Genomic DNA, 24867 nt, shown 5'->3' with positions numbered 1-24867 from the left:
TCCACAATGTCTTAATTGTGTGCCAAACTCGTAACTCAGATATTCATCTCTATGATCATATCACAGACATTTTGTCCTCTTGTCACGACGATCTTCATCTTCACTCTGAAATTACTTGAACCTTTCAATAATTTAGACTTGTGTTTCATCAAGTAAATATACTCAGCATCTACTCAAATCATTTGTGAAGTAAGAAAATAACGATATCCACTGCATGCCTCAACACTCATTGGACCGCACACATCAAAATGTATTACTTCCACCAAGTTGCTTTCTTGTTCCATCTTAATTTAAACTAGGCCTTTCAGTCATCTTGCCCATGTGGTATGATTTGCATGTCTCAAGTGATTCAAGATCAAGTGAGTCCAAACGATCCATCTGTATGGAGTTTCTTCATGCATATCTACCAATAGACATGGTTCGCATGTCTCAATCTTTTCAAAAATGAGTGAGTCCAAAGATCCATCAACATGGAGCTTCTTCATGCGTTTTATACAATATGACTCAAATGGCAGTGCCACAAGTATGTGGTACTATCATTACTATCTTATATATTTTGGCATGAACATGTGTATCACTACGATCGAGATTCAATAAACCATTCATTTTAGGTGCAAGACCATTGAAGGTATTATTCAAATAAACAGAGTAACCATTATTCTCCTTAAATGAATAACCGTATTGCGATAAACATAATCCAATCATGTCTATGCTCAACGCAAACACCAAATAACAATTATTTAGGTTTAACACCAATCTCGATGGTAGAGGGAGCATGCGATGCTTGATCACATCAACCTTGGAAACACTTCCAACACATATCGTCATCTCACCTTTAGCTAGTCTCCGTTTATTCCGTAGCCTTTTATTTCGAGTTACCAACACTTGCAACCGAACCGGTATCTAATACCCTAGTGCTACTAGGAGTACTAGTAAAGTACACATTAATATAATGTATATCCAATATACTTTTTTCGACCTTGCCTGCCTTCTCATCTACCAAGTATCTAGGGTAGTTCTGCTTCAGTGACCGTTCCCCTCATTACAGAAGCACTTAGTCTCGGGTTTGGGTTCAACCTTGGGTTTCTTCACTAGAGCAGCAACTGATTTGCCGTTTCATGAAGTATCCCTTCTTTCCCTTGCCCTTCTTGAAACTAGTGGTTTTACTAACCATCATCAATTGATGCTCCTACTTGATTTCTACTTTCGCGGTGTCAAACATCGCGAGTTGCTCAAGGATCATCATGTCTATCCCTGATATGTTATAGTTCATCATGAAGCTCTAATAGCTTGGTGGCAGTGACTATGGAGAACCATCACTATCTCATCTGGAAGATTAACTCCCACTCGATTCAAGCGATTGTAGTACTTAGACAATCTGAGCACATGCTCAACGATTGAGCTTTTCTCCCTTAGTTTGCAGGCTTAAGAAACTTGTCAGAGGTCTCATACCTCTTGACGTGGGCACTAGTCTGAAATCCCAATTCCAGTCTTTGGAACATCTCATATGTTCTGCGGCGTTTCAAAAACGTCTTTGGCGCCTCAATTCTAAACCATTAGAATTACGCACTGAACTATCACGTAGTCATCAAAACGTGTATGTCAGATGTTCGCAACATCCACAGACGACCCTCGAGGTTCAGCACACCGAGCGGTGCATTAAGGACATAATCCTTCTGCGCAGCAATGAGGACAATCCTCAGTTTACGGACCCAGTCCGCATAATTTCTACTATCAACTTTCAACTAAATTTTCTCTAGGAACATATCTTAAACAGTAGAACCAAAGCGTAAGCTATGACATAATTTGCAAAGACCTTTTGACTATGTTCATGATAATTAAGTTCATCTGATTATTTAATGAACTCCCACTTAGATAGACATCCCTCTAGTCATCTAAGTGATACATGATCCGAGTCAACTAGGCCGTGTCCGATCATCACGTGAGACGGACTAGTTATCATCGGTGAACATCTTCATGTTGATCGTATCTACTATACGACTCATGTTCGACCTTTCGGTCTCTTGTGTTCCGAGGCCATGTCTGTACATGCTAGGCTCGTCAAGTCAACCTAAGTGTTTCAAATGTGTAAATCTGGCTTACACCCGTTGTATGCGAACGTTAGAATCTATCACACGCGATCATCACGTGGTGCTTCGAAACAACGAACCTTCGCAACGGTGCACAGTTAGGGGGAACACATCTCTTGAAATTTTAGTGAGGGATCATCTTATTTATGCTACCGTCGTTCTAAGCAAATAAGATGTAAACATGACAAACATCACATGCAAATCATAAAGTGACATGATATGGCCAATATCATCTTGCGCCTTTGATCTCCATCTTCGAGGCGCGGCATGATCACCTTCATCACCGGCATGACACCATGATCTCCATCATCATGATCTCCATCATCGTGTCTTCATGAAGTTGTCTCACCAACTATTACTTCTACTACTATGGCTAACAGTTAGCAATAAAGTAAAGTAATTACATGGCGTTTTTCATTGACACGCATGTCATACAATAAATTAAGACAACTCCTATGGCTCCTGTAGGTTGTCATACTCATCGACATGCAAGTCGTGATTCCTATTACAAGAACATGATCAATCTCATACATCACATATATATATAATTCATCACATCCTTTTGGCCATATCACATCACATAGCATACCCTGCAAAAACAAGTTAGACGTCCTCTAATTGTTGTTGCATGTTTTACGTGGCTGCTACGGGTTTCTAGCAAGAACGTTTCTTACCTACGCAAAAGCCACAACGGTGATATGCCAATTGCTATTTACCCTTCATAAGTACCCTCTTCATCGAATCCGATCCGACTAAAGTGGGAGAGACAGACACCCGCTAGCCACCTTATGCATCAAGTGCATGTCAGTCGGTGGAACCTGTCTCACGTAAGTCTACGTGTAAGGTCGGTCCGGGACGCTTCATCCCACAATGCCGCCGAATCAAGATAAGACTAGTAACGGCAAGCAAATTGAACAAATCATCGCCCACAACTACTTTGTGTTCTACTCGTGCATAAAATCTACGCATAGACCTAGCTCATGATGCCACTGTTGGGGAACGTAGCAATAATTCAAAATTTTCCTACGTGTCACCAAGATCAATCTAGGAGATGCTAGCAACGAGAGAGAGGGAGTGCATCTTCATACCCTTGAAGATCGCTAAGCGGAAGCGTTACAAGAACGCGGTTGATGGAGTCGTACTCGCGGCGATTCAAATCGCGGAAGATCCGATCTAGCGCCGAACGGACGGCGCCTCCGCGTTCAACACACGTACAGGCCGGGGACGTCTCCTCCTTCTTGATCCAGCAAGGGGAGAGGAGAAGTTGAGGGAGAACTCCAGCAGCACGACGGCGTGGTGGCGATGGAGCTCGTGGTTCTCCGGCAGAGCTTCGCTAAGCACTACGGAGGAGGAGGAGTTCGAGGAGGAGAGGGCTGCGCCAGGCAAGGGGTGCGGCTGCCCTCTCTCTCCCTCACTATATATAGGGGGAAGGGGTGGAGGAGGCGCCCTAGGGTTCCCTAGGGGAGGGGCGGCGGCCACAGGGAAACCCTAGATGGGTTTGGGCGCCCCCACCCCTGGGAAACTTGCCCCCCAAGCCGGGAGGGGTGGCTGCCCTAGGGGAGGCGCCCCCACCTCTCCACGTTACGTGAGAGGGGTTGGGAGGGGCGCACAACCCCTTAGTGGGCTGGTGTGCCCCCTCCCCTTGGCCCATAAGGCCCCCCAACGCTTGCCGGGGCCTCCGAAACACCTTTCGGTCACGCTGGTCGTGACCCGGTACTCCCAGAACAATTCCGGACTCCAATACCCTTCGTCCAATATATCGATCTTCACCTCCGGACCACTCCGGAGTTCCTGTCACGTCCGAGATCTCATCCGGGACTCCGAACAACCTTCGGTAACCACATACATTTCCGATAACAACTCTAGCGTCACCGAACCTTAAGTGTGTAGACCCTACGGGTTCGGGAACCATGCAGACATGATCGAGACACCTCTCCGGTCAATAACCAATAGCGGGATCTGGATACCCATATTGGCTCCCACATGTTCCACGATGATCTCATTGGATGAACCACGATGTCGGGGATTCAATCAATCCCGTATACAATTCCCTTTGTCTATCGGTATGTTACTTGCCCGAGATTCGATCGTCGGTATCCCAATACCTCGTTCAATCTCGTTACCGGCAAGTCTCTTTACTCGTTCCGTAACGCATGATCCCGTGGCTAACTCATTAGTCACACTGAGCTCATTATGATGATGCATTACCGAGTGGGCCCAGAGATACCTCTCCGTCATACGAAGTGACAAATCCCAGTCTCGATTCGTGCCAACCCAACAGACACTTTCGGAGATACCTGTAGTGCACCTTTATAGCCACCCAGTTACGTTGTGACGTTTGATACACCCAAAGCATTCCTACGGTATCCGGGAGTTGCACAATCTCATGGTCTAAGGAAATGATACTTGACATTAGAAAAGCTCTAGCAAACGAACTACACGATCTTGTGCTATACTTAGGATTGGGTCTTGTCCATCACATCATTCTCCCAATGATGTGATCCCGTTATCAATGACATCCAATGTCCATGCCAGGAAACCATGACCATCTATTGATCAACGAGCTAGTCAACGAGAGGCTTACTAGGGACATGTTGTGGTCTTTGTATTCACACATGTATTACGGTTTCCAATTAATATAATTATAGCATGAACAATAGACAATTATAATGAACAAGAAAATACAATAATAACCATTTTATTATTGCCTCTAGGGCATATTTCCAACATGATATTTGTATATATTACTCCCCATTACAACCAGCCTAAGTGTGAATAACATATAGATCTTCATTTATTGCTTTGTAGACTCAATTTGCATTGCAAAGCCTTATGTGATGGTAACATATTATGTTACTCTATTTGTTTCTCTCCTCATTAATTACTTGACACATCATATTTTTTGCTAATATAACATGTATGTTACTAACTATGTTACTCCCAATATGATGAGTCTAACCATGTTGGTTGGGGGAGGGGGATGGTGTGCATCTGGAGCAGTGTGAGGTGGCCCGTTTCATCACTGTCACCGCTAGGCTTATTTATTGCCCTGCAGCCACCGGTCGGAGCGTCAACAAATGTGCAATTACGTTAAATTATTGAATGAGATCTCTCTTGTTGGTAGGGTACAATCTCTCTTTCGCTTTTCTTTTCCGAAGGGATGCAAGTGAGGCGTCGTTTCAACGAGGAACAGAGGAAGCCATCAAGGTCAGCTGGTAAAATTTGGTCATGTTTGTTGCATGGGGGAGCTGCATTGAATTTATTGGGTGTATCGCGTTGTACGTACCTTTATAGGCTGCACGAGCTCACATTGTGGCAAACACCATTTGCAGGACTAGAGCCCCATCCAGATCTAGGTTTTCTCTTCGTTGCTGGCTAGAGAGGACATACGCATATCCAAAACCTGCATGATTTTTCTTTAGGCAAAATATGAGAGTCTCTCTCTCTCTCTCTGCCTACAACCTACAATTTACTCGACTAAAAAGATAAGACGAACAATTTCTGAATATGGGGCCATTTCCTACGTGAGAAAAGAAATGATTTGACAAACGGAAAGGGCACAGTGCCGAGTGTCCTGAAGTGCCGAAGAAGCAAACATGCAACGTGGTGGTTCATGCAATTCATCTCTCCATTGCCATTTGCGGCCATTCAATGTGCCATGCATGCCTCTGAGCTAGCTGCATGCGTGAACGGATAAGCGAACATCAATGTAGAGATAAAGCTTACATGCACATATGAGATCTCAATTCGCTGTGCGACTGCTGCGGCACTGATATGCGTAGTACGCACAACTTTACAACTGGCAGCATAGCTGTGTCAGATAGCCGTTGTGTGCAGTAATTACCAAGTTGGCAATGTGTCCTGCATGTACTACGTCGCTGCTACCTCTCCCAAGTGCATATATAGCGCATCCGAAGCACGAACGCTCGAAGCAGTGCGACAGCGTACGCACCCCACACCAAAGCCGGCCATGGTGACCTTCACGGCGCGCCGGAGCGAGCCGGAGCTGCTGCCCCCGGCACGGACGACTCCGCGGGAGACCAAGGCCCTGTCGGACCTCGACGACCAGCGCACGCTGCGCTACTACGAGACGGTGATCGGCTTCTTCCGCAGCAACGACCTCGCCGGCAGGCCGGACGACCCGGTTAAGGCCATCCGGGCGGCGTTGAGGGAGGGGCTGGTGTACTACTACCCGATCGCCGGCCGGCTCAGGGAGGACGGCGCAGGGAGGCTGGTCGTGGACTGCACGGCCGAGGGGGTGGTGTTCGTGGAGGCCTACGTGGACGCGCGCCTGGAGGAGTTCGGCGAGCCGCTGCTGCCGCCGTACCCTTGCGTGGAGGAATTACTGTGCCATGTCGGCGACACCAGGGCCGTCGTTGGCAAGCCTTTGCTCTTCATGCAGGTAAAAGAAACTAGGTTTTCTCCATTGCATGCATGTGTATTCGGGAATTCGTTCTTTTTCAGGAAAGGTACGCATAGTTTTCAATCTCAGTTTCAGAAAAAATTCAGCACCAACCGAAATCGCCAAAATTTAGTGAATTTCAGTAATTTCGGTTTGAATTTCGGCCAAAGGGCCGAAATATTTGCTTGAATTCAATTATAATTTTGAATTTTTTAGAAAATGTTCAAAAGAATATTTGAATTCCCGTGTACTACTGAAATTTCCAAAATATTTTGGCCGAAACTGAAATATTTCAGTGTCTACTGGAATTAATGAAATTTAGTGAATTTCACCGGAATCTCATTGAAGATGAAAACCATTACGACACATATATCTAAGTTGCTAGCTCTAGTTTGTCTAAAAACAATGTCATAATTATTATTATCGTTTGTGTTAATTCACAGAGCAAAGAAAAAAGACAACTAGGAGATCTAGCTATAGGTACAAAAGGCTACAAAAAAATCACTGTGGCTCGTGAACAGCATTTTAATGCCTTCTCTGCTCGTTCTCTCATCCATGTAGGCACTAATCTTGAACCATTGTTGACATGCTTACAGGTGACACGACTCAAATGCGGAGGGTTCGTCCTGGGTTTTCACATTTGCCATAACCTCGCCGACGGTTTCGGCATGGCTCAGTTCATCAAAGCTGTGTCCGACATAGCACGTGGAGAAGCGGCCCCGACCATTTTACCCGTGTGGGAAAGGGAGCTGCTAACATCACGCGGCTTATTACCTCCAGTCAACCGACTCTACCCAGTGCACCAACCACCAGTGAACGGCTCAGGGAGCGCAGCTCGCGACATGATGCTCTCGGTTCCGCCGGAGAGCATGGTCGCCAAGTACTTCCTCTTCGGGCCAAGGGAGGTATCAGCCCTACGAGACCGCATACCGGCGGGCCATCCCGCCCGCTCCGCCACGATCTTCGAGCTGGTGACCGCCGTGATGTGGCGGTGCCGCACGGTCGCCCTCGGGTACGAGCCCGGCCAGCGGGTGCGCCTCATGACCACCATGAACGCCCGCGGGAGGTGGAACAACCACACCCCCATCCCGTGGGGGTACTACGGCAACGCGCACGTCTCCCCCATAGCGGAGGTCGTCGTCGGCGAGCTCCGCGGGCAGCCGCTCGCCGACACGGTGGAACTCGTGCGCGAGACCAAGCGCGGCATGACCAAGGAGCGCATGGAGTCGATGGTGGAGGCGGTGGCGTTGCTGCGGGAGTGGCCGCCTTCCACCATGGACAGGATATACGAGGTATCGGATGTGAGATGGATGGCGGTGAACGTGTTGGACTTCGGGTGGGCTGACCTGGCCGGCGGTGGTATTCCGTTGGCCGGGGATCTCACTTCCAAGCTAGGGAGCGATCACATGTGGTGCAGGAATGAGAACGGCGAGGTCTCGACCGTGGTGTCAATGCTGCTGCCGAGGGCGGCCATGGACAGGTTTACGGAGGAGATCGCGGTATGGCTGAGCCACAAAGATGACGAGAAGAATTTAGCAATCATGAGCTCACTCTAGCGATGCATATCATCGGGGTATTGAAACTTCACCAGCTATTGCTATTGGAAGGTTATATGAAGATAAACAGCATTAATTATTCCTGTGGTCCATGTCACACGCACATATGTATGTATGTTCCCGTCCATTAATTTAAAGTTTGGTTGTGCAACGTAGTCAAAATTATTATATTTAGATCGATTCAATTCATCCCACATTTGGATCAATTCTTTGTATGTGTGACTTCATGAATTTTAGTCTTCGTGTTTCTATGAGAAATGCATTCTTAATGAAGAATACTCTACTTTTAAATAATTAAGTTTGCGAGTTTTTGTACATCCCTTTGTTTCCAACCCTTCACCCTCCATGGTGGTCGTCAGAGTATCTGTCACGGCCTTCTATGTGTTGTTAGTGTCTACTTTTCAAAGATTTCAATATAGATGCAAGGGTTGTTATGGAAAATGAAGTCTGCAAGTAAATAATAAACAATGCAACAATAAAGTTTGCAAGTAAGGGGAGAGAGGGGGGGGGGGGGGGGGGGGGAGTGTGGTAGTAAAGAAGGTCGTTGTGGAATTATCCCTAGGCAATTGGCTATGATAATATGGCCGATGCACATACTTGCTACAATTGATACATGGGATATGCCTATGCTCAACTCACTGCAAAATCATTGACTCGTGTCTTATTTACGATGAAATCTCCAAGGAGCAACATACATAACAATTGTAAATTATTAAGATAAACCTAATAATAGCTTTACTCTTAAGGTTCAACTCTATCCCAACTATAATCACCGATTTAATGTACATGTGCACCCATACACTAGCACAAAGGACACCGCCATACTAAAACACATAATTCATACAAATCACATTAGATCTTCAATGCCATAAGGATAAGGAAAACTACTCAAACACTTCTACATCGCAACAAATCATAGGGTACTAATTCATTGCATCAAAACACCATGTCTTAGTAGGGGATTGCAGTGATCTATAGATGGAGACACCTCTATATACAAGAAGAAGAGGGTGGTGAAGGCGATGGAGGTGATTGCGGTGGCAGCGACGGCGCTCTGCACTGCTTGAAGAGAGGGGGAAGCTCTCCCCTCTAGTATTCCTCTTTCTTGTCCCTCTCCCCAATGAGGAGAAAGGTCACTTCTCCTTGTAACATATTTGGCAGGTTCAGGGAAATGGAATGGGAGTTTGTCTAGGGCTTAAGTTTGGGAAGTAGATTTTTAGTCTGAATCCCATGTTTGAGGTGTAGTGGGAATTACTGGTGGGAATTAGGGAGGAAGCTTCATCCCACCTGAATTAACCCGGGGGGCTAGGAAAGAGATACGTGGGAATTGGCATGTTAATTTCACTTTCCCCTTCCTTCCTCAACTCCCTTGCTCCCCAATCAAACAATAAATTATGTGCGTCGCACACCTTAAACTCCCATTCCCTATCACTAATTCCCTCCAACCAAACACGCTCTTGGAGTACATTTATGCATTTGTCCATAAATACGGATTAAATTGTTCTAAACATGTGGAAATTGTTAGTAGTAATAATACAAAATAGTAACTCTTTTGTCCCATTAAAAACCGCCACGTTCTTGCATTGTTCCAACCATGGTTCGCCTCCGATCGCACGACGCTCGCAGAGAAGCCACCGATGGTGGCGTGTTCGACTGGGGGAAGGGGCTCCCATTGCATGACTATGATCCGAGGGAAAAGAATAAAGCAATATCATAGGAGAAGATGAATGAAAGGAGCCTGGGCAAGAGGGTGAGATCGAGGAGCACAATGAATAGTGTAGAGGAGCAGGAGTGATGCGTGCTTGGCGACGAGAAAGAAGGCAGCCTTGGCCAACAGCGGTCGCATGGGCTCGTTGGCGATGTGCTTTTCCCTATACTCCACTAGTTATTGCCCCGCTTCTAGCCAGCAGAACTCATGTGCGGCCTATATTCATTGGAAGTTGCTGCCGTTTCGTCGCCGCAGAGAGAGTGATGGCATGGATGATGACGGGGCACCTGGTGGCGCCATCGAAGTTGTAGGCAAGGGGGAGCTTCAGAAGACTTTTTTTAGGAAATATTATCATGGCTCACTTTATTGATTTGGCAAATAGTTACATCGTTCACAATGGCATCCACAAGAATCTGAAGGCTCATCAATCCTAGAGGCAATAATAAAGTTGTTATTTTATATTTCCTTATTCGTTATAAAGGTTTGTTATTCATGCTAGAATTGTATTGATTGGAAACTTAAATACATGTGTGAATACATAAACAAATACTGTGTCCCTAGTAAGCCTCTACTAGACTAGCTCATTGATCAAAGATGGTTAAGGTTTCCTAACCATAGACATGTGTTGTCATTTGATGACGGGATCACATCATTAGGAGAATGATGTGATCGACAAGAACCATCCGTTAGCTTAGCATACTGATCGTTCTCTTTATTGCTATTGCTTTCTTCATGTCAAATACATATTCCTTCAACTATGAGATTATGCAACTCCCGGATACCGGAGGAATGCCCATTGTTTTCGGGTAGGGTACCCGCGGGTACCCATACCCATGGGCAAAACTGCCATCCGTAGGTTCGACTTATAAAGATCTTCATAGAATATGTAGGTGCCAATATGGGCATCCAGGTTCCGCTACTGGTTATTGACCGGAGAGGTGTCTCGGTCATGTCTATATAGTTCTCGAACCCGTAGGGTCCGCACGCTTAACGTCGTTGACGATATAGTGTTATATGAGTTATATGATTTGGTGACCGAATGTTGTTCGGAGTCCCGAATGAGATCACGGACATGACGAGGAGTCTCGAAATGGTCGAGAGGTAAAGATTGATATATAGGATTCGGCCTACTTGGGGCGCACCTCCTCCTTCCTTCCTCCCGCACTCCAAATAAGGAAGGGGGCGCCACTTGGGGGAAGACCCCAAGTAGGATTCAGCCTACTTGGGGTGCCCCTTGGCCTCTCCCCTCTCCCTCCCACCTATATATATGTGGGAAGGGGTACCTAGCACAACACAACATTGTCTTAGCCGTGTGCGGCGCCCCCTCCAATGTTTACACCCCCGGTCATATTTTCGTAGTGCTTAGGCGAAGCCCTGCGGATATAGCTTCACCATCACCGTCACCACGCCGTCGTGCTGTCGTAACTCATCCACTACCTCGCCGTCTTGCTGGATCAAGAAGGCAGAGGACGTCACCGAGCTGAACGTGTGCTGAACGCGGAGGTGATGTATGTTCGGTACTTGATCGGTTGGAGGGCGAAGAAGTTCGACTACATCAACCGCGTTACTAAACGCTTTCGCTTACGGTCTATGAGGGTATGTAGACACACTCTCCCCACTCGTTGCTATGCATCTCCTTGATAGATCTTGCGTGTGCGTAGAATTTTTTATTTTCAATGCAACGTTTCCCAACAGTGGTATCCGAGCCAGGTCTATGTGTAGATGATATGCACGAGTAGAAAACAAAGAGTTATGGGTGGTGATAGTCATACTGCTTACCAGCAACGTCTTATTTTGATTTGGCGGTATTGTGGGATGATGCAGCCCAGACAAACCTTACATGTCAACGCACATGAGACTGGTTCCATCAACTGACATGCAACTAATTTTGCATAAAGGTGGTTGGCTGGTGTCTGTTTCTCCTACTTTAGTTGAATAGAATTTGACTACGGCCGGTCCTTGAAGAAGATTAAAACAAGAAACTTGATGAATCACCGTTATAGTTTTTACGTAGGTAAGAACGGTTCTTGCTAGAAGCCCGTAGCAGCCATGTAAAACTTGCAACAACAAACTAGAGGATGTCTAACTTCTTTTTGCATGGCATGTTGTGATGTGATATGGTCAAGATATGATGTGATATATGTTGATGTATGAGATGATCATGTTTTGTAATATCGATAACCGGCAGGAGCCTTAGGGTTGTCTCTTTATTGTATGAAGTGCAAGCACCATGTAATTGCTTTACTTTATCGCTATGGTTAGCAATAGTTGTAGAAGCAATAGTTGGTGAGACGACCCCGACGCAACGATGGAGATCAAGCTGTCGAGGCGGTGACGATGGAGATCATGACGATGCTTTGGAGATGGAGATCAAAAGCACAAGATGATGATGGACATATCATGTCACGTATTTTGATTGCATGTGATGTTTATCTTTTATGCATCTTATTTTGCTTAGAACGGCGGTAGCTTTATAAGATGATCCCTTCACTAAATTTCAAGACAAAAGTGTTCTCCACGAGTACGCACCGTTGCCAAAGTTCGTCGTTTCGAAGCACCACGTGATGATCGGGTGTGATAGACTCTACGTTCACATACAACGGGTGTAAGACAGTTTTGCACATGCAGAATAATTGGGTTAAACTTGACGAGCCTAGCATGTACAGACATGGTCTCGGAACAATGGAGACCGAAAGGTCAAACGTGAGTCATATAGTAGATATGATCAACATAGAGATGTTCACCATTGATGACTACCCCATCTCACGTGATGATCAGACATGGGTTAGTTGATTTGGATCACGTATCACTTAGATAACTTGAGGGATGTTTATTTAAGTGGGAGTTCATTAGTAATTTGATTAATTGAACTTAATTTATCATGAACTTAGTCTTATATATCTATGTAGTAGATCAATGGCCCGAGCTACCGTTCCCCTGAATTTTAATGCATTCCTAGAGAAAGCTAAGTTGAAAGATGATGGTAGCAACTACACGGATTGGTCCGTAACTTGAGGATTATCCTCATTGCTGCATAGAAGAATTATGTCCTTGGTGCACCGCTAGGTGAAAGGCCTGCTGTAGGAGCTGAAGCTGATGTTATGAACGTCTGGCAAGCTCGATCTGATGACTACTTAATAGTTCAGTGTGCCATGCTTCACAGCTTAGAACCGGGACTTCAAAGACGTTTTGAATGTCATGGAGCATATGAGATGTTCCAAGAGTTGAAGTTAATATTTCAATCAAATGTCTGGGTTGAAAGATATGAAGTCTCCAACAAGTTCTATAGCTGCAAGATGGAGGAGAACAGTTCTGTCAATGAACACATACTCAAAATGTCTGGGTATCATAACCACTTGACTCAGTTGGGAGTTGAACTTCCAGTTGATAGTGTTATTGACAGAATTCTTCAATCACTGCCACCAAGCTACAAAGGCTTCGTGATGAACTATAATATGCAAGGGATGAATAAAACGATTCCTGAGCTCTTCGCAATGCTTAAGGCCGCGAAGGTAGAAATCAAGAAGGAGCATCAAGTCTTGATGGTTAACAAGACCACTAGTTTCAAGAAAAAGGGCAATGGAAAGATAGAGAACTTCAAGAAGAATGGCAAGCAAGTTGCCACCCCCGGGAAGAAGCCCAAAGCTCGACCCAAGCCTGAAGCTGAGTGCTTATACTGCAAAAGGACTGATCACTGGAAGCGGAACTGCCCCAAATACTTGGCGGATAAGAAGGATGGAAAATTGAACAAAGGTATATTTGATATACATGTTATTGATGTGTAGATTACTAATGCTCATAGCAGCACCCGGTATTTGATACTGGTTCGGTTGCTCATATTTGTAACTCGAAATAGGAGTTGTGGAATAAACAAAGATTGGCTAAGGACGAGGTGACGATGCGCGTCGGCAATGGTTCCAAGGTCGATGTGATCGCCGTCGGCACGATACCTCTACATCTACCTTTGGGATTAGTTTTAGACCTGAATAATTGTTATTTGGTGCCAGCGTTGAGCATGAACATCATATCTGGATCTTGTTTACCGCGAGACGGTTATTCATTTAAATTAGAGAATAATGGTTGTTCTATTTATATGAGTAATATCTTTTATGGTCATGCACCCTTGATGAATGGTCTAATCTTGTTGAATATCGATCGTAGTGATACACATATTCGTAATATTGATGCCAAAAGATGCAAAGTCGATAATAATATTGCAACATATTGTGGCACTGCCGTTTAGGTCAAATTGGTGTAAAACGCATGAAGAAACACCATGCCGATGGACTTTTGGAATCACTTGATACTTGCACTACAAAAAAAACATCCGTGACATTTTGGGCCGAACGAATTTTTGCCTATTATACTTATGACACTTCTATGACGATAATTGTGACAAAACCCGGTATCATCATAGATGTGGTGGGCTCCTACTTCTAGGACAAAAAATCATGACAGAAAATGGGCTTTTCGTCCTGGGCGGGCCGGAGACGCAGCTGCATGACATTCTTTGGGCCGTCCATGACGGAGAAAACCGTGGTAGAAGCGAGGGCGAGGAAAATATCGGGGGAGTTCCCGGTTACGGTGGGTGGTCGGGGGCCGAGCGATGCGCGTTTCTCTCGTACGTACGCGCGTGTGTGCGAGGCGTTGCGCTCTAAATGAACCAGAGCGAGGTGTTGGGCTCTAACTGAACTCGAGCGATTGCACTACAGGTTATGCGTTACTGAACCCGAGCGATCGATCGATCCCTTGCTGTTAGCTGAACCCGAGTGATTCCTTTGCTACCGCTGCTAACTGAAGCCGATCGAACACTGCTGCCTCCTTCCCTTGATGAACAGTGAGCGTTGTTGAGGGGGTTTGGATGAACAGTTCCCGGTGGGGGGTTGGATGAATAGGACCCCGTGGTAGTAGAGGCCGTTGCCGCTGGATGAACAGTACCCCGGTCGATCGAGCCGGTGGATGAACAGGACCCCGTGGAGGGCTGGATGAACAGGGCCCCGTGGAGGGCTGGATGAACAGGACAACCCGTGGAGGGCTGGATGAATAGTAGCCGGTGGAGGGCTGGACGAATAGTAGCCCGTGAAGTGGTGGTTGAATAGGACCCCGTGGAGAGAGCTGGTTGAACAGTAGCCGATGGAGGAGCGTGCGGTGGAGGCTGGATGAATAGGAGCCCGTGGAGGCTGGAGGAGGTCGACGGTGGATGAACAGTAGCCCGTGGAGGCTGGAGGAGGTCGACGGTGGAGATGAACAGTATCCCGTGGAGTCCCGTTTTGCAGTACGCCACACCCCTCCCGATGAACAGGACCCCTGTTTCGACCGTAGCGCTCCAACACAAGTCCGTTTCCTCTGTTTTGCGGTACGCCAAACCCCTCCCGATCAACAGGACCCTGTTTCCACCGTAGGAGGTCCGTTTCCTCCGTTTTGCGGTACGCCAAACCCCTCCCGATGAACAGGATCCCGTTTCCACCATGGCCGGTCGAACACAAGGCCGTTTCCTCCGTTCTGCAGTACGCCAGGCCTCGTTTCCATCGCCTGTTCCGTCCAAGCCGGTTGGCTCCCGATGAACAGCACGCGTTCCGTTGCCTCCCGATGAACACGACGCATTCTGTTGCCTCCCCATGAACACGACGACGCAGTTTCTCCGTTCCGACCCAGCCACGGCCATGTACACGAGCCCTGGCCGTACGTATGCGTGAGTAGGCATTCGAGACCCTGCCCGTATGTACGTACGTGGCCGTATTTAATTTCTTGCACCCTGGCCGTTGTACGTACGTGTACATGCTACGTGCCCGCCTCTACTACCACACGTGCGCGCCTCTACTACCACACGTGCCCTTCCTTACACGGCCACGGTTCATCGCTGCAGGCTGCAGACAGACCGATCGTATGTACGTACACGTTCGCCACCAGAATGACAACGCTACGTACGCTTCGACCAGGTGGGTCCCGACTGTCAGGCACTTCCTTGCATGGGAAGATGTAGCTGGTGGGTCCCAGCAGTCAGGGGGGCGAATCATTTTTTTGCCCGTAATATGGACGCACTTCCTTGCGTGCGAAGATGTAGCTGGTGGGTCCTAGCAGTCAGGGGGAAAAGTTTTTTTGCGAAATACGGTGGCCCGTCCGGTGGGTCCCTGCTGTCAGGTGGAGGAATCATTATTTTCCGCGTAATAAGGAGGCACTTCCTTGCTGCGGCCGTGGACCCAGCTGTCAGCCTCTCCACGTACAGTACTCTTCCGATGGAAGTCATTCGTTGACCGCATTAACCACGCTGCGCCAAGAGCACCAAGGCGGTGGACGACAACGAGCCCTAGGAAGGGAACGACCTAGAGCCGGGGAAGACGCGACAGTGGATGACCACGCGGAGAGGAGTACGTGGGTTCACTGGTTTGGTTGCGGTGTGAGGCTGCCGTCGCCGCAGGGCCTGACCAGCGGTGGGAGTAGTAGGGGGCTGTGAGGCCTCTGCGGCAGCACAGCCGGCCACGGAAGGCAGGAGCAGGCGGCGCGACCGACGCTGCTTTAGGCGGCTGGAGGAAGAAGACCATAGGTTGAAGAAGCATGACGGTCGTTGGATGGACATCGTACGGTCACTGCAGTTAGAATCGTTTATATTGACTAAGTTGACAAAGCCCTTGGTATGCGTCAACTTAGTAGGACCACAGTCAGCCTCCGAAACGGTGCGCCCCAGATGTCTGTGGGAGGAATCATTTTTTGGGTGCGTGAAGCTAGAATATCCGAGATTGAAGAAGAAGCACGACATCCGTTGGATTGACATCCAACGGCCACTCTTGCTAGAACCGTGTGTTGACTATAAGTTGATAAAGCCTTGCATACGCGTCAACTTATTTTTTTTAGGGGACGCGTCAACTTAGTAGGCCCACAAGTGTGTGGCAGAGAACTTACAGCCCATTTGAGATTTGTAAGAATGTACAACCCATTTTTGAATTCTATTGGAATTTACTATAGCCCATTTACAGTTTGTTAAAAGTACAACCCATTTTCTAGCTAGCACAACGATTAATAATTTCAACCAACCATTCAAAACAGAATTCAATAAAATTTCCCACATTTTGATGGGATCCGAAATATTTTTATCCCTAAATTTCTAGTCAGATTAAATACAATTTCAATATAAATTTGTCTTACGTAAATATCTGACGAAACATTGCGCCCGCAACAATTAATGAAATTAAAATTTTGAAAATCCAAAAATAATATTTTATAAACTAATTACCTGTTTCGTGCATTTTTTTATAGTTACAGCCCAGTTTTTATAATTAAATCCCATTTATTATTTCTTAAAGCCCATTTTCTTGTTAAGCCTAATGCATCCCTCCTAGCGAGGATTTGTAGCCCAGCGGGGCGGAGAATAACAAGTTGACCTTGCGTGGGTATTCCTCAAAAAAAGTATAGCTGGGCTAGCCATTTTTAGCTTGAAAAAAAAATTAATATCTAGGCTGGCTATCTCGCCTGGGCTAGGCGGGCCACAGCCCGCCCAGTTAATACCTTAATCTCCTCTGAACAACAACGAAAACATCGCTCTTGTCTAAAAAAACGAAAACATTGCTCAAGAAAAACTCTGGAGTGCTCACACCTCAAAAACACAAATACGGCTCGAGCTGCTTGGTCCCAGCTGTCGGCCGCTCCTTCCTCAATTCTCTCATTTATTGACTACATAGGTTGACAATGGTGTGGAACCGTGATGTCGGGAAACCAGGAGGAAGCAAAAAAAATACAGTTGTAGTATATAATAAGGAGGCACTTGCGGACGTGTGGCTATGGCCCTATGGGTCCCTGAAGGAAATATGCCCTAAAGGCAATAATAAAGTAATTATTTATTTCCTTATATCATGATAAATGTTTATTATTCATGCTAGAATTGTATTAACCGGAAACATAATACTTGTGTGAATACATAGAGAAACAGAGTGTCACTAGTATGCCTCTACTTGACTAGCTCGTTGATCAAAGATGGTTATGTTTCCTAGCCATAGACATGAGTTGTCATTTGATTAAACGGGATCACATCATTAGGAGAATGATGTGATTGACTTGACCCATTCCGTTAGCTTAGCACTCGATCGTTTAGTATATTGCTATTGCTTTCTTCATGACTTATACATGTTCCTATGACTATGAGATTATGCAACTCCCGTTTACCGGAGGAACACTTTGTGTGCTACCATACGTCACAACGTAACTGGGTGATTATAAAGGTGCTCTACAGGTATCTCCGAAGGTACTTGTTGGGTTGGCGTATTTTCGAGACTAGGATTTGTCACTCCGATTGTTAGAGAGGTATCTCTGGGCCCACTCGGTAATGCACATCACTTAAGCCTTGCAAGCCTTGCAACTAATGAGTTAGTTGCGGGATGATGTATTACGGAATGAGTAAAGAGACTTGCCGGTAACGAGATTGAACTAGGTATTGAGATACCGACGATCGAATCTCAGGCAAGTAACATACCGATGACAAAGGGAACAACGTATGTTGTTATGCGGTTTGACCGATAAAGATCTTCGTAGAATATGTGGGAGCCAATATGAGCATCCAGGTTCCACTATTGGTTATTGACCGGAGACGTGTCTCGGTCATGTCTACATAGTTCTTGAACCCATAGGGTCCGCACGCTTAAAGTTTCGATGACAATTATATTATGAGTTTATGAGTTTTGATGTACCGAAGGTTGTTCAGAGTCCCGGATGTGATCACGGACATGACGAGGAGTCCCGAAATGGTCCAGACATGAAGATTGATATATTGGAAGCCTATATTTGGATATCGGAAGTGTTGCGGGTGAAATCGGGATTTTACCGGAGTACCGGAGGGGTTACCGGAAGCCCCCGGTGATTTAATGGGCCATAGTGGGCCTTAGTGGAGAAGAGGAGGGGCGGCCAGGGCAGGCCGCGCGCCCGCTCCCCCTCTAGTCCGAATTGGACAAGGAGGGGGGGGCCTTTCCTTCTTCTCCTCTTCCTCCTTCCCCCTTCTCCTAATCCAACAAGGAAGGGAGGGAGTCCTACTCCCGATGGGAGTAGGACTCCTCCTGGCGCGCCTCCTCCTGGCCGGCCGCCTCTCCCCCCGTTGCTCCTTTATATACGGGGGCAGGGGCACCCCATAGACACAACAATTGATCATTGATCTTTTAGCCGTGTGCGGTGCCCCCTCCACCATAGTCCACCTCGATAATACTGTAGTGGTGCTTAGGCGAAGCCCTACATCGGTAGAACATCATCATCATCACCACGCCGTCGTGCTGACGAAACTCTCCCTCAACACTCGGCTGGATCGGAGTTCGAGGGACGTCATCGGGTTGAACGTGTGCTGAACTCGGAGGTGCCGTGCGTTCGGTACTTGATCGGTCGAATCGTGAAGACGTACGACTACATCAATCGCGTTGTGCTAACACTTCCGCTTTCGGTCTACGAGGGTAGGTGGACAACACTCTCCCCTCTCGTTGCTATGCATCACCATGATCTTGCATGTGCGTAGGAATTTTTTTGAAATTACTACGTTCCCCAACAGTGGCATCCGAGCCAGGTTTTATGCGTAGATGTCATATGCACGAGTAGAACACAAGTGAGTTGTGGGCGATATAAGTCATACTTCTTACCAGCATGTCATACTTTGGTTCGGCGGTATTGTTGGATGAAGCGGCCCGGACCGACATTACGCGTACGCTTACGCGAGACTGGTTCTACCGACGTGCTTTGCACACAGGTGGCTGGCGGGTGTCAGTTTCTCCAACTTTAGTTGAACCGAGTGTGGCTACGCCCAGTCCTTGCGAAGGTTAAAACAGCACCAACTTGACAAACTATCGTTGTGGTTTTGATGCGTAGGTAAGAACGGTTCTTGCTAAGCCCGTAGCAGCCACGTAAAACTTGCAACAACAAAGTAGAGGACGTCTAACTTGTTTTTGCAGGGCATGTTGTGATGTGATATGGTCAAAGCATGATGCTAAATTTTATTGTATGAGATGATCATGTTTTGTAACCAAGTTATCGGCAACTGGCAGGAGCCATATGGTTGTCGCTTTATTGTATGCAATGCAATCGCTCTGTAATGCTTTACTTTATCACTAAGCGGTAGCGATAGTCGTAGAAGCATAAGATTGGCGAGACGACAACGATGCTACGATAGAGATCAAGGTGTCGCGCCGGTGACGATGGTGATCATGACGGTGCTTCGGAGATGGAGATCACAAGCACAAGATGATGATGGCCATATCATATCACTTATATTGATTGCATGTGATGTTTATCTTTTATGCATCTTATCTTGCTTTGATTGACGGTAGCATTATAAGATGATCTCTCACAAAATTTCAAGATAAAAGTGTTCTCCCTGAGTATGCACCGTTGCCAAAGTTCGTCGTGCCCAGACACCACGTGATGATCGGGTGTGATAAGCTCTACGTCCATCTACAACGGGTGCAAGCCAGTTTTGCACACGCAGAATACTCAGGTTAAACTTGACGAGCCTAGCATATGCAGATATGGCCTCGGAACACTGAGACCGAAAGGTCGAGCATGAATCATATAGTAGATATGATCAACATAATGATGTTCACCATTGAAAGCTACTCCATTTCACGTGATGATCGGTTATGGTTTAGTTGATATGGATCACGTGATCACTTAGAGGATTAGAGGGATGTCTATCTAAGTGGGAGTTGTTAAGTAATATGATTAATTGAACTTAAATTTATCATGAACTTAGTACCTGATAGTATCTTGCTTGTCTATGTTGATTGTAGATAGATGGCCCGTGCTGTTGTTCCGTTGAATTTTAATGCGTTCCTTGAGAAAGCAAAGTTGAAAGATGATGGTAGCAATTACACGGACTGGGTCCGTACCTTGAGGATTATCCTCATTGCTGCACAGAAGAATTACGTCCTGGAAGCACCCCTAGGTGCCAAACCTGCTGCAGGAGCAACACCGGATGTTATGAACGTATGGCGGAGCAAAGCTGATGACTACTCGATAGTTCAGTGTGCCATGCTTTACGGCTTAGAACCGGGACTTCAACGACGTTTTGAACGTCATGGAGCATATGAGATGTTCTAGGAGTTGAAGTTAATATTTCAAGCAAATGCCCGGATTGAGAGATATGAAGTCTCCAATAAGTTCTACAGCTGCAAGATGGAGGAGAATAGTTCTGTCAGTGAGCATATACTCAGAATGTGTGGGTATAACAATCACTTGATTCAACTAGGAGTTAATCTTCCGGATGATAGCGTCATTGACAGGATTCTTCAATCACTGCCACCAAGCTACAAGAGCTTCGTGATGAACTATAACATGCAAGGGATGGATAAGACGATTCCCGAGCTCTTCGCAATGCTAAAAGCTGCGGAGGTAGAAATCAAGAAGGAGCATCAAGTGTTGATGGTTAATAAGACCACCAGTTTCAAGAAGAAGGGCAAAGGGAAGAAGAAGGGGAACTTCAAGAAGAACAGCAAGCAAGTTGCTGCTCAAGAGAAGAAACCCAAGTCTGGACCTAAGCCTGAGACTGGGTGCTTCTACTGCAAGGAGACTGGTCACTGGAAGCGGAACTGCCCCAAGTATTTGGCGGATAAGAAGGATGGCAAGGTGAACAAAGGTATATGTGATATACATGTTATTGATGTGTACCTTACCAGAGCTCGCAGTAGCACCTGGGTATTTGATACTGGTTCTGTTGCTAATATTTGCAACTCAAAACAGGGACTACGGATTAAGCGAACACTAGCCAAGGACGAGGTGACGATGCGTGTGGGAAACGGTTCCAAATTCGATGTGATCGCCGTCGGCACGATACCTCTACATCTACCTTGGGGATTAGTATTAGACCTCAATAATTGTTATTTGGTGCCAGCATTGAGCATGGGCATTATATCTGGATCTTGTTTGATGCGAGACGGTTATTCATTTAAATCAGAGAATAATGGTTGTTCTATTTATATGAGTAATATCTTTTGTGGTCATGCACCCTTGAAGAGTGGTCTATTTTTTATGAATCTCGATAGTAGTGATACACATATTCATAATGTTGAAGCCAAAAGATGCAGAGTTGATAATGATAGTGCAACTTATTTGTGGCACTGCCGTTTGGGTCATATTGGTGTAAAGCGCATGAAGAAACTCCATACTGATGGACTTTTGGAATCACTTGATTATGAATCACTTGGTGCTTGCGAACCACGCCTCATGGGCAAGATGACTAAAACGCCGTTCTCCGGAACTATGGAGCGAGCAACTGATTTATTGGAGATCATACATACTGATGTATGTGGACCAATGAATATTGAGGCTCGCGGCGGGTATCGTTATTTTCTCACCTTCACAGGTGATTTAAGCAGATATGGGTATATCTACTTAATGAAACATAAGTCTGAAACATTTGAAAAGTTCAAAGAATTTCAGAGTGAAGTTGAAAATCATCGTAACAAGAAAATAAAGTTTCTATGATCTGATCGTGGAGGAGAATATTTGAGTTACGAGTTTGGTCTACATTTGAAACAATGCGGAATAGTTTCGCAACTCACGCCACCCGGAACACCACAGCGTAATGGTGTGTCCGAACGTCGTAATCGTACTTTACTAGATATGGTGCGATCTATGATGTCTCTTACTGATTTACCGCTATCGTTTTGGGTTATGCTTTAGAGACGGCCGCATTCACGTTAAATAGGACACCATCAAAATCCGTTGAGACGACGCCTTATGAACTGTGGTTTGGCAAGAAACCAATGTTGTCGTTTCTTAAAGTTTGGGGCTGCGATGCTTATGTGAAAAAGCTTCAACCTGATAAGCTCGAACCCAAATCGGAGAAATGTTTCTTCATAGGATACCCAAAGGAGACTGTTGGGTACACCTTCTATCACAGATCCGAAGGCAAGACATTCGTTGCTAAGAATGGATCCTTTCTAGAGAAGGAGTTTCTCTCGAAAGAAGTGAGTGGGAGGAAAGTAGAACTTGATGAGGTAACCGTACCTGATCCCTTATTGGAAAGTATTTCATCACAGAAACCTGTTCTTGAGACGTCTATACCAATTAGTGAGGAAGTTAATGATGATGATCATGAAACTTCAGATCAAGTTGTTACTGAACCTCGTAGGTCAACCAGAGTAAGATCCGCACCAGAGTGGTACGGTAATCCTGTTCTGGAGGTTATGTTACTTGACCATGACGAACCTACGAACTATGAAGAAGCGATGGTGAGCCCAGATTCCGCAAAATGGCTTGAGGCCATGAAATCTGAGATGGGATCCATGTATGAGAACAAAGTGTGAACTTTGGTTGACTTGCCCGATGATCGGCAAGCAATTGAGAATAAATGGATCTTCAAGAAGAAGACTGACGCTGACAGTAATGTTACTGTCTATAAAGCTCGACTTGTTGCGAAAGGTTTTCGACAAGTTCAAGGGATTGACTACGATGAGACCTTCTCACCCGTAGCGATGCTAAAGTCTGTCCGAATCATGTTAGCAATTGCCGAATTTTATGATTATGAAATTTGGCAAATGGATGCCAAAACTGCATTCCTGAATGGATTTCTGGAAGAAGAGTTGTATATGATGCAGCCGGAAGGTTTTGTCGATCCAAAGGGAGCTAACAAAGTGTGCAAGCTCCAGCGATCCATTTATGGACTGGTGCAAGCCTCTCGGAGTTGGAATAAATGCTTTGATAGTGTGATCAAAGCATTTGGTTTTATACAGACTTTTGGAGAAGCCTGTATTTACAAGAAAGTGAGTGGGAGCTCTGTAGCATTTCTGATATTATATGTGGATGACATATTGTTGATTGGAAATGATATAGAATTTCTGGATAGCATAAAGGGATACTTGAATAAGAGTTTTTCTATGAAGGACCTCGGTGAAGCTGCTTATATATTGGGCATCAAGATCTATACAGATAGATCAAGACGCTTAATTGAACTTTCACAAAGCACATACATTGACAAAGTTTTGAAGAAGTTCAAAATGGATCAAGCAAAGAAAGGGTTCTTGCCTGTGTTACAAGGTGTGAAGTTGAGTAAGACTCAATGCCCGACCACTGCAGAAGATAGAGAGAAGATGAAAGATGTTCCCTATGCTTCAGCCATAGGCTCTGTCATGTATGCAATGCTGTGTACCAAACCTGATGTGTGCCTTGCTATAAGTTTGGCAGGGAGATACCAAAGTAATCCATGAGAGGATCACTGGACAACGGTCAAGAACATCCTGAAATACCTGAAAAGGACTAAGGATATGTTTCTCGTTTATGGAGGTGACAAAGAGCTAGTCGTAAATGGTTACGTCGATGCAAGCTTTGACACTGATCCGGACGATTCTAAATCGCAAACCGGATACGTGTTTACATTGAACGGTGGAGCTGTCAGTTCGTGCAGTTCTAAACAAAGCGTTGTGGCGGGATCTACGTGTGAAGCGGAGTACATAGCTGCTTCGGAAGCAGCAAATGAAGGAGTCTAGATGAAGGAGTTCATATCCGATCTAGGTGTCATACCTAGTGCATCGGGTCCAATGAAAATCTTTTGTGACAATACTGGTGCAATTGCCTTGGCGAAGGAATCCAGATTTCACAAGAGAACCAAGCACATCAAGAGACGCTTCAATTCCATCCGGGATTTAGTCCAGGTGGGAGACATAGAAATTTGAAAGATACATACGGATCTGAATGTAGCAGACCCGTTGACTAAGCCTCTTCCACGAGCAAAACATGATCAGCACCAAGGCTCCATGGGTGTTAGAATCATTACTGTGTAATCTAGATTATTGACTCTAGTGCAAGTGGGAGACTGAAGGAAATATGCCCTAGAGGCAATAATAAAGTTATTATTTATTTCCTTATATCATGATAAATGTTTATTATTCATGCTAGAATTGTATTAACCGGAAAAATAATACTTGTGTGAATACATAGACAAACAGAGTGTCACTAGTATGCCTCTACTTGACTAGCTCGTTGATCAAAGATGGTTATGTTTCCTAGCCATAGACATGAGTTGTCATTTGATTAAACGGGATCACTTCATTAGGAGAATGATGTGATTGACTTGACCCATTCCGTTAGCTTAGCACTCGAACGTTTAGTATATTGCTATTGCTTTCTTCATGACTTATACATGTTCCTATG

At 45.7% G+C, this 24867-nt stretch overlaps 1 protein-coding gene across 1 annotated transcript; it reads left to right on the top strand.

Moving 5' to 3' along the window:
- The first annotated feature begins 6008 nt into the window (after positions 1-6008).
- On the top strand, positions 6009-8242 carry LOC109742698 (acyl transferase 1). Its single transcript, XM_020301800.4, has 2 exons — positions 6009-6492; positions 7089-8242. The coding sequence occupies exons 1-2, from the start codon at positions 6061-6063 to the stop codon at positions 8046-8048; spliced, it is 1392 nt and encodes a 463-aa protein (XP_020157389.3). The 5' UTR covers positions 6009-6060; the 3' UTR covers positions 8049-8242.
- Positions 8243-24867: the final 16625 nt, after the last annotated feature.

The sequence above is a fragment of the Aegilops tauschii genome, chromosome 1 (assembly GCF_002575655.3).
Source record: "Aegilops tauschii subsp. strangulata cultivar AL8/78 chromosome 1, Aet v6.0, whole genome shotgun sequence".
In the NCBI taxonomy this organism is placed as follows: Eukaryota; Viridiplantae; Streptophyta; class Magnoliopsida; order Poales; family Poaceae; genus Aegilops; species Aegilops tauschii.
The sequence above is the reverse complement of the archived record's forward strand: the minus strand, read 5'-3'. Positions and strand labels throughout refer to the sequence as shown.

Coding starts and splice junctions, on each gene's coding strand:
- LOC109742698 (XM_020301800.4), top strand. CDS start 6,061: ATGGTGACCTTCACGGCGCGCCGGAGCGAGCCGGAGCTGCTGCCCCCG. Junction 6,493..7,088: donor AGCCTTTGCTCTTCATGCAG/GTAAAAGAAACT, acceptor ACATGCTTACAG/GTGACACGACTCAAATGCGG.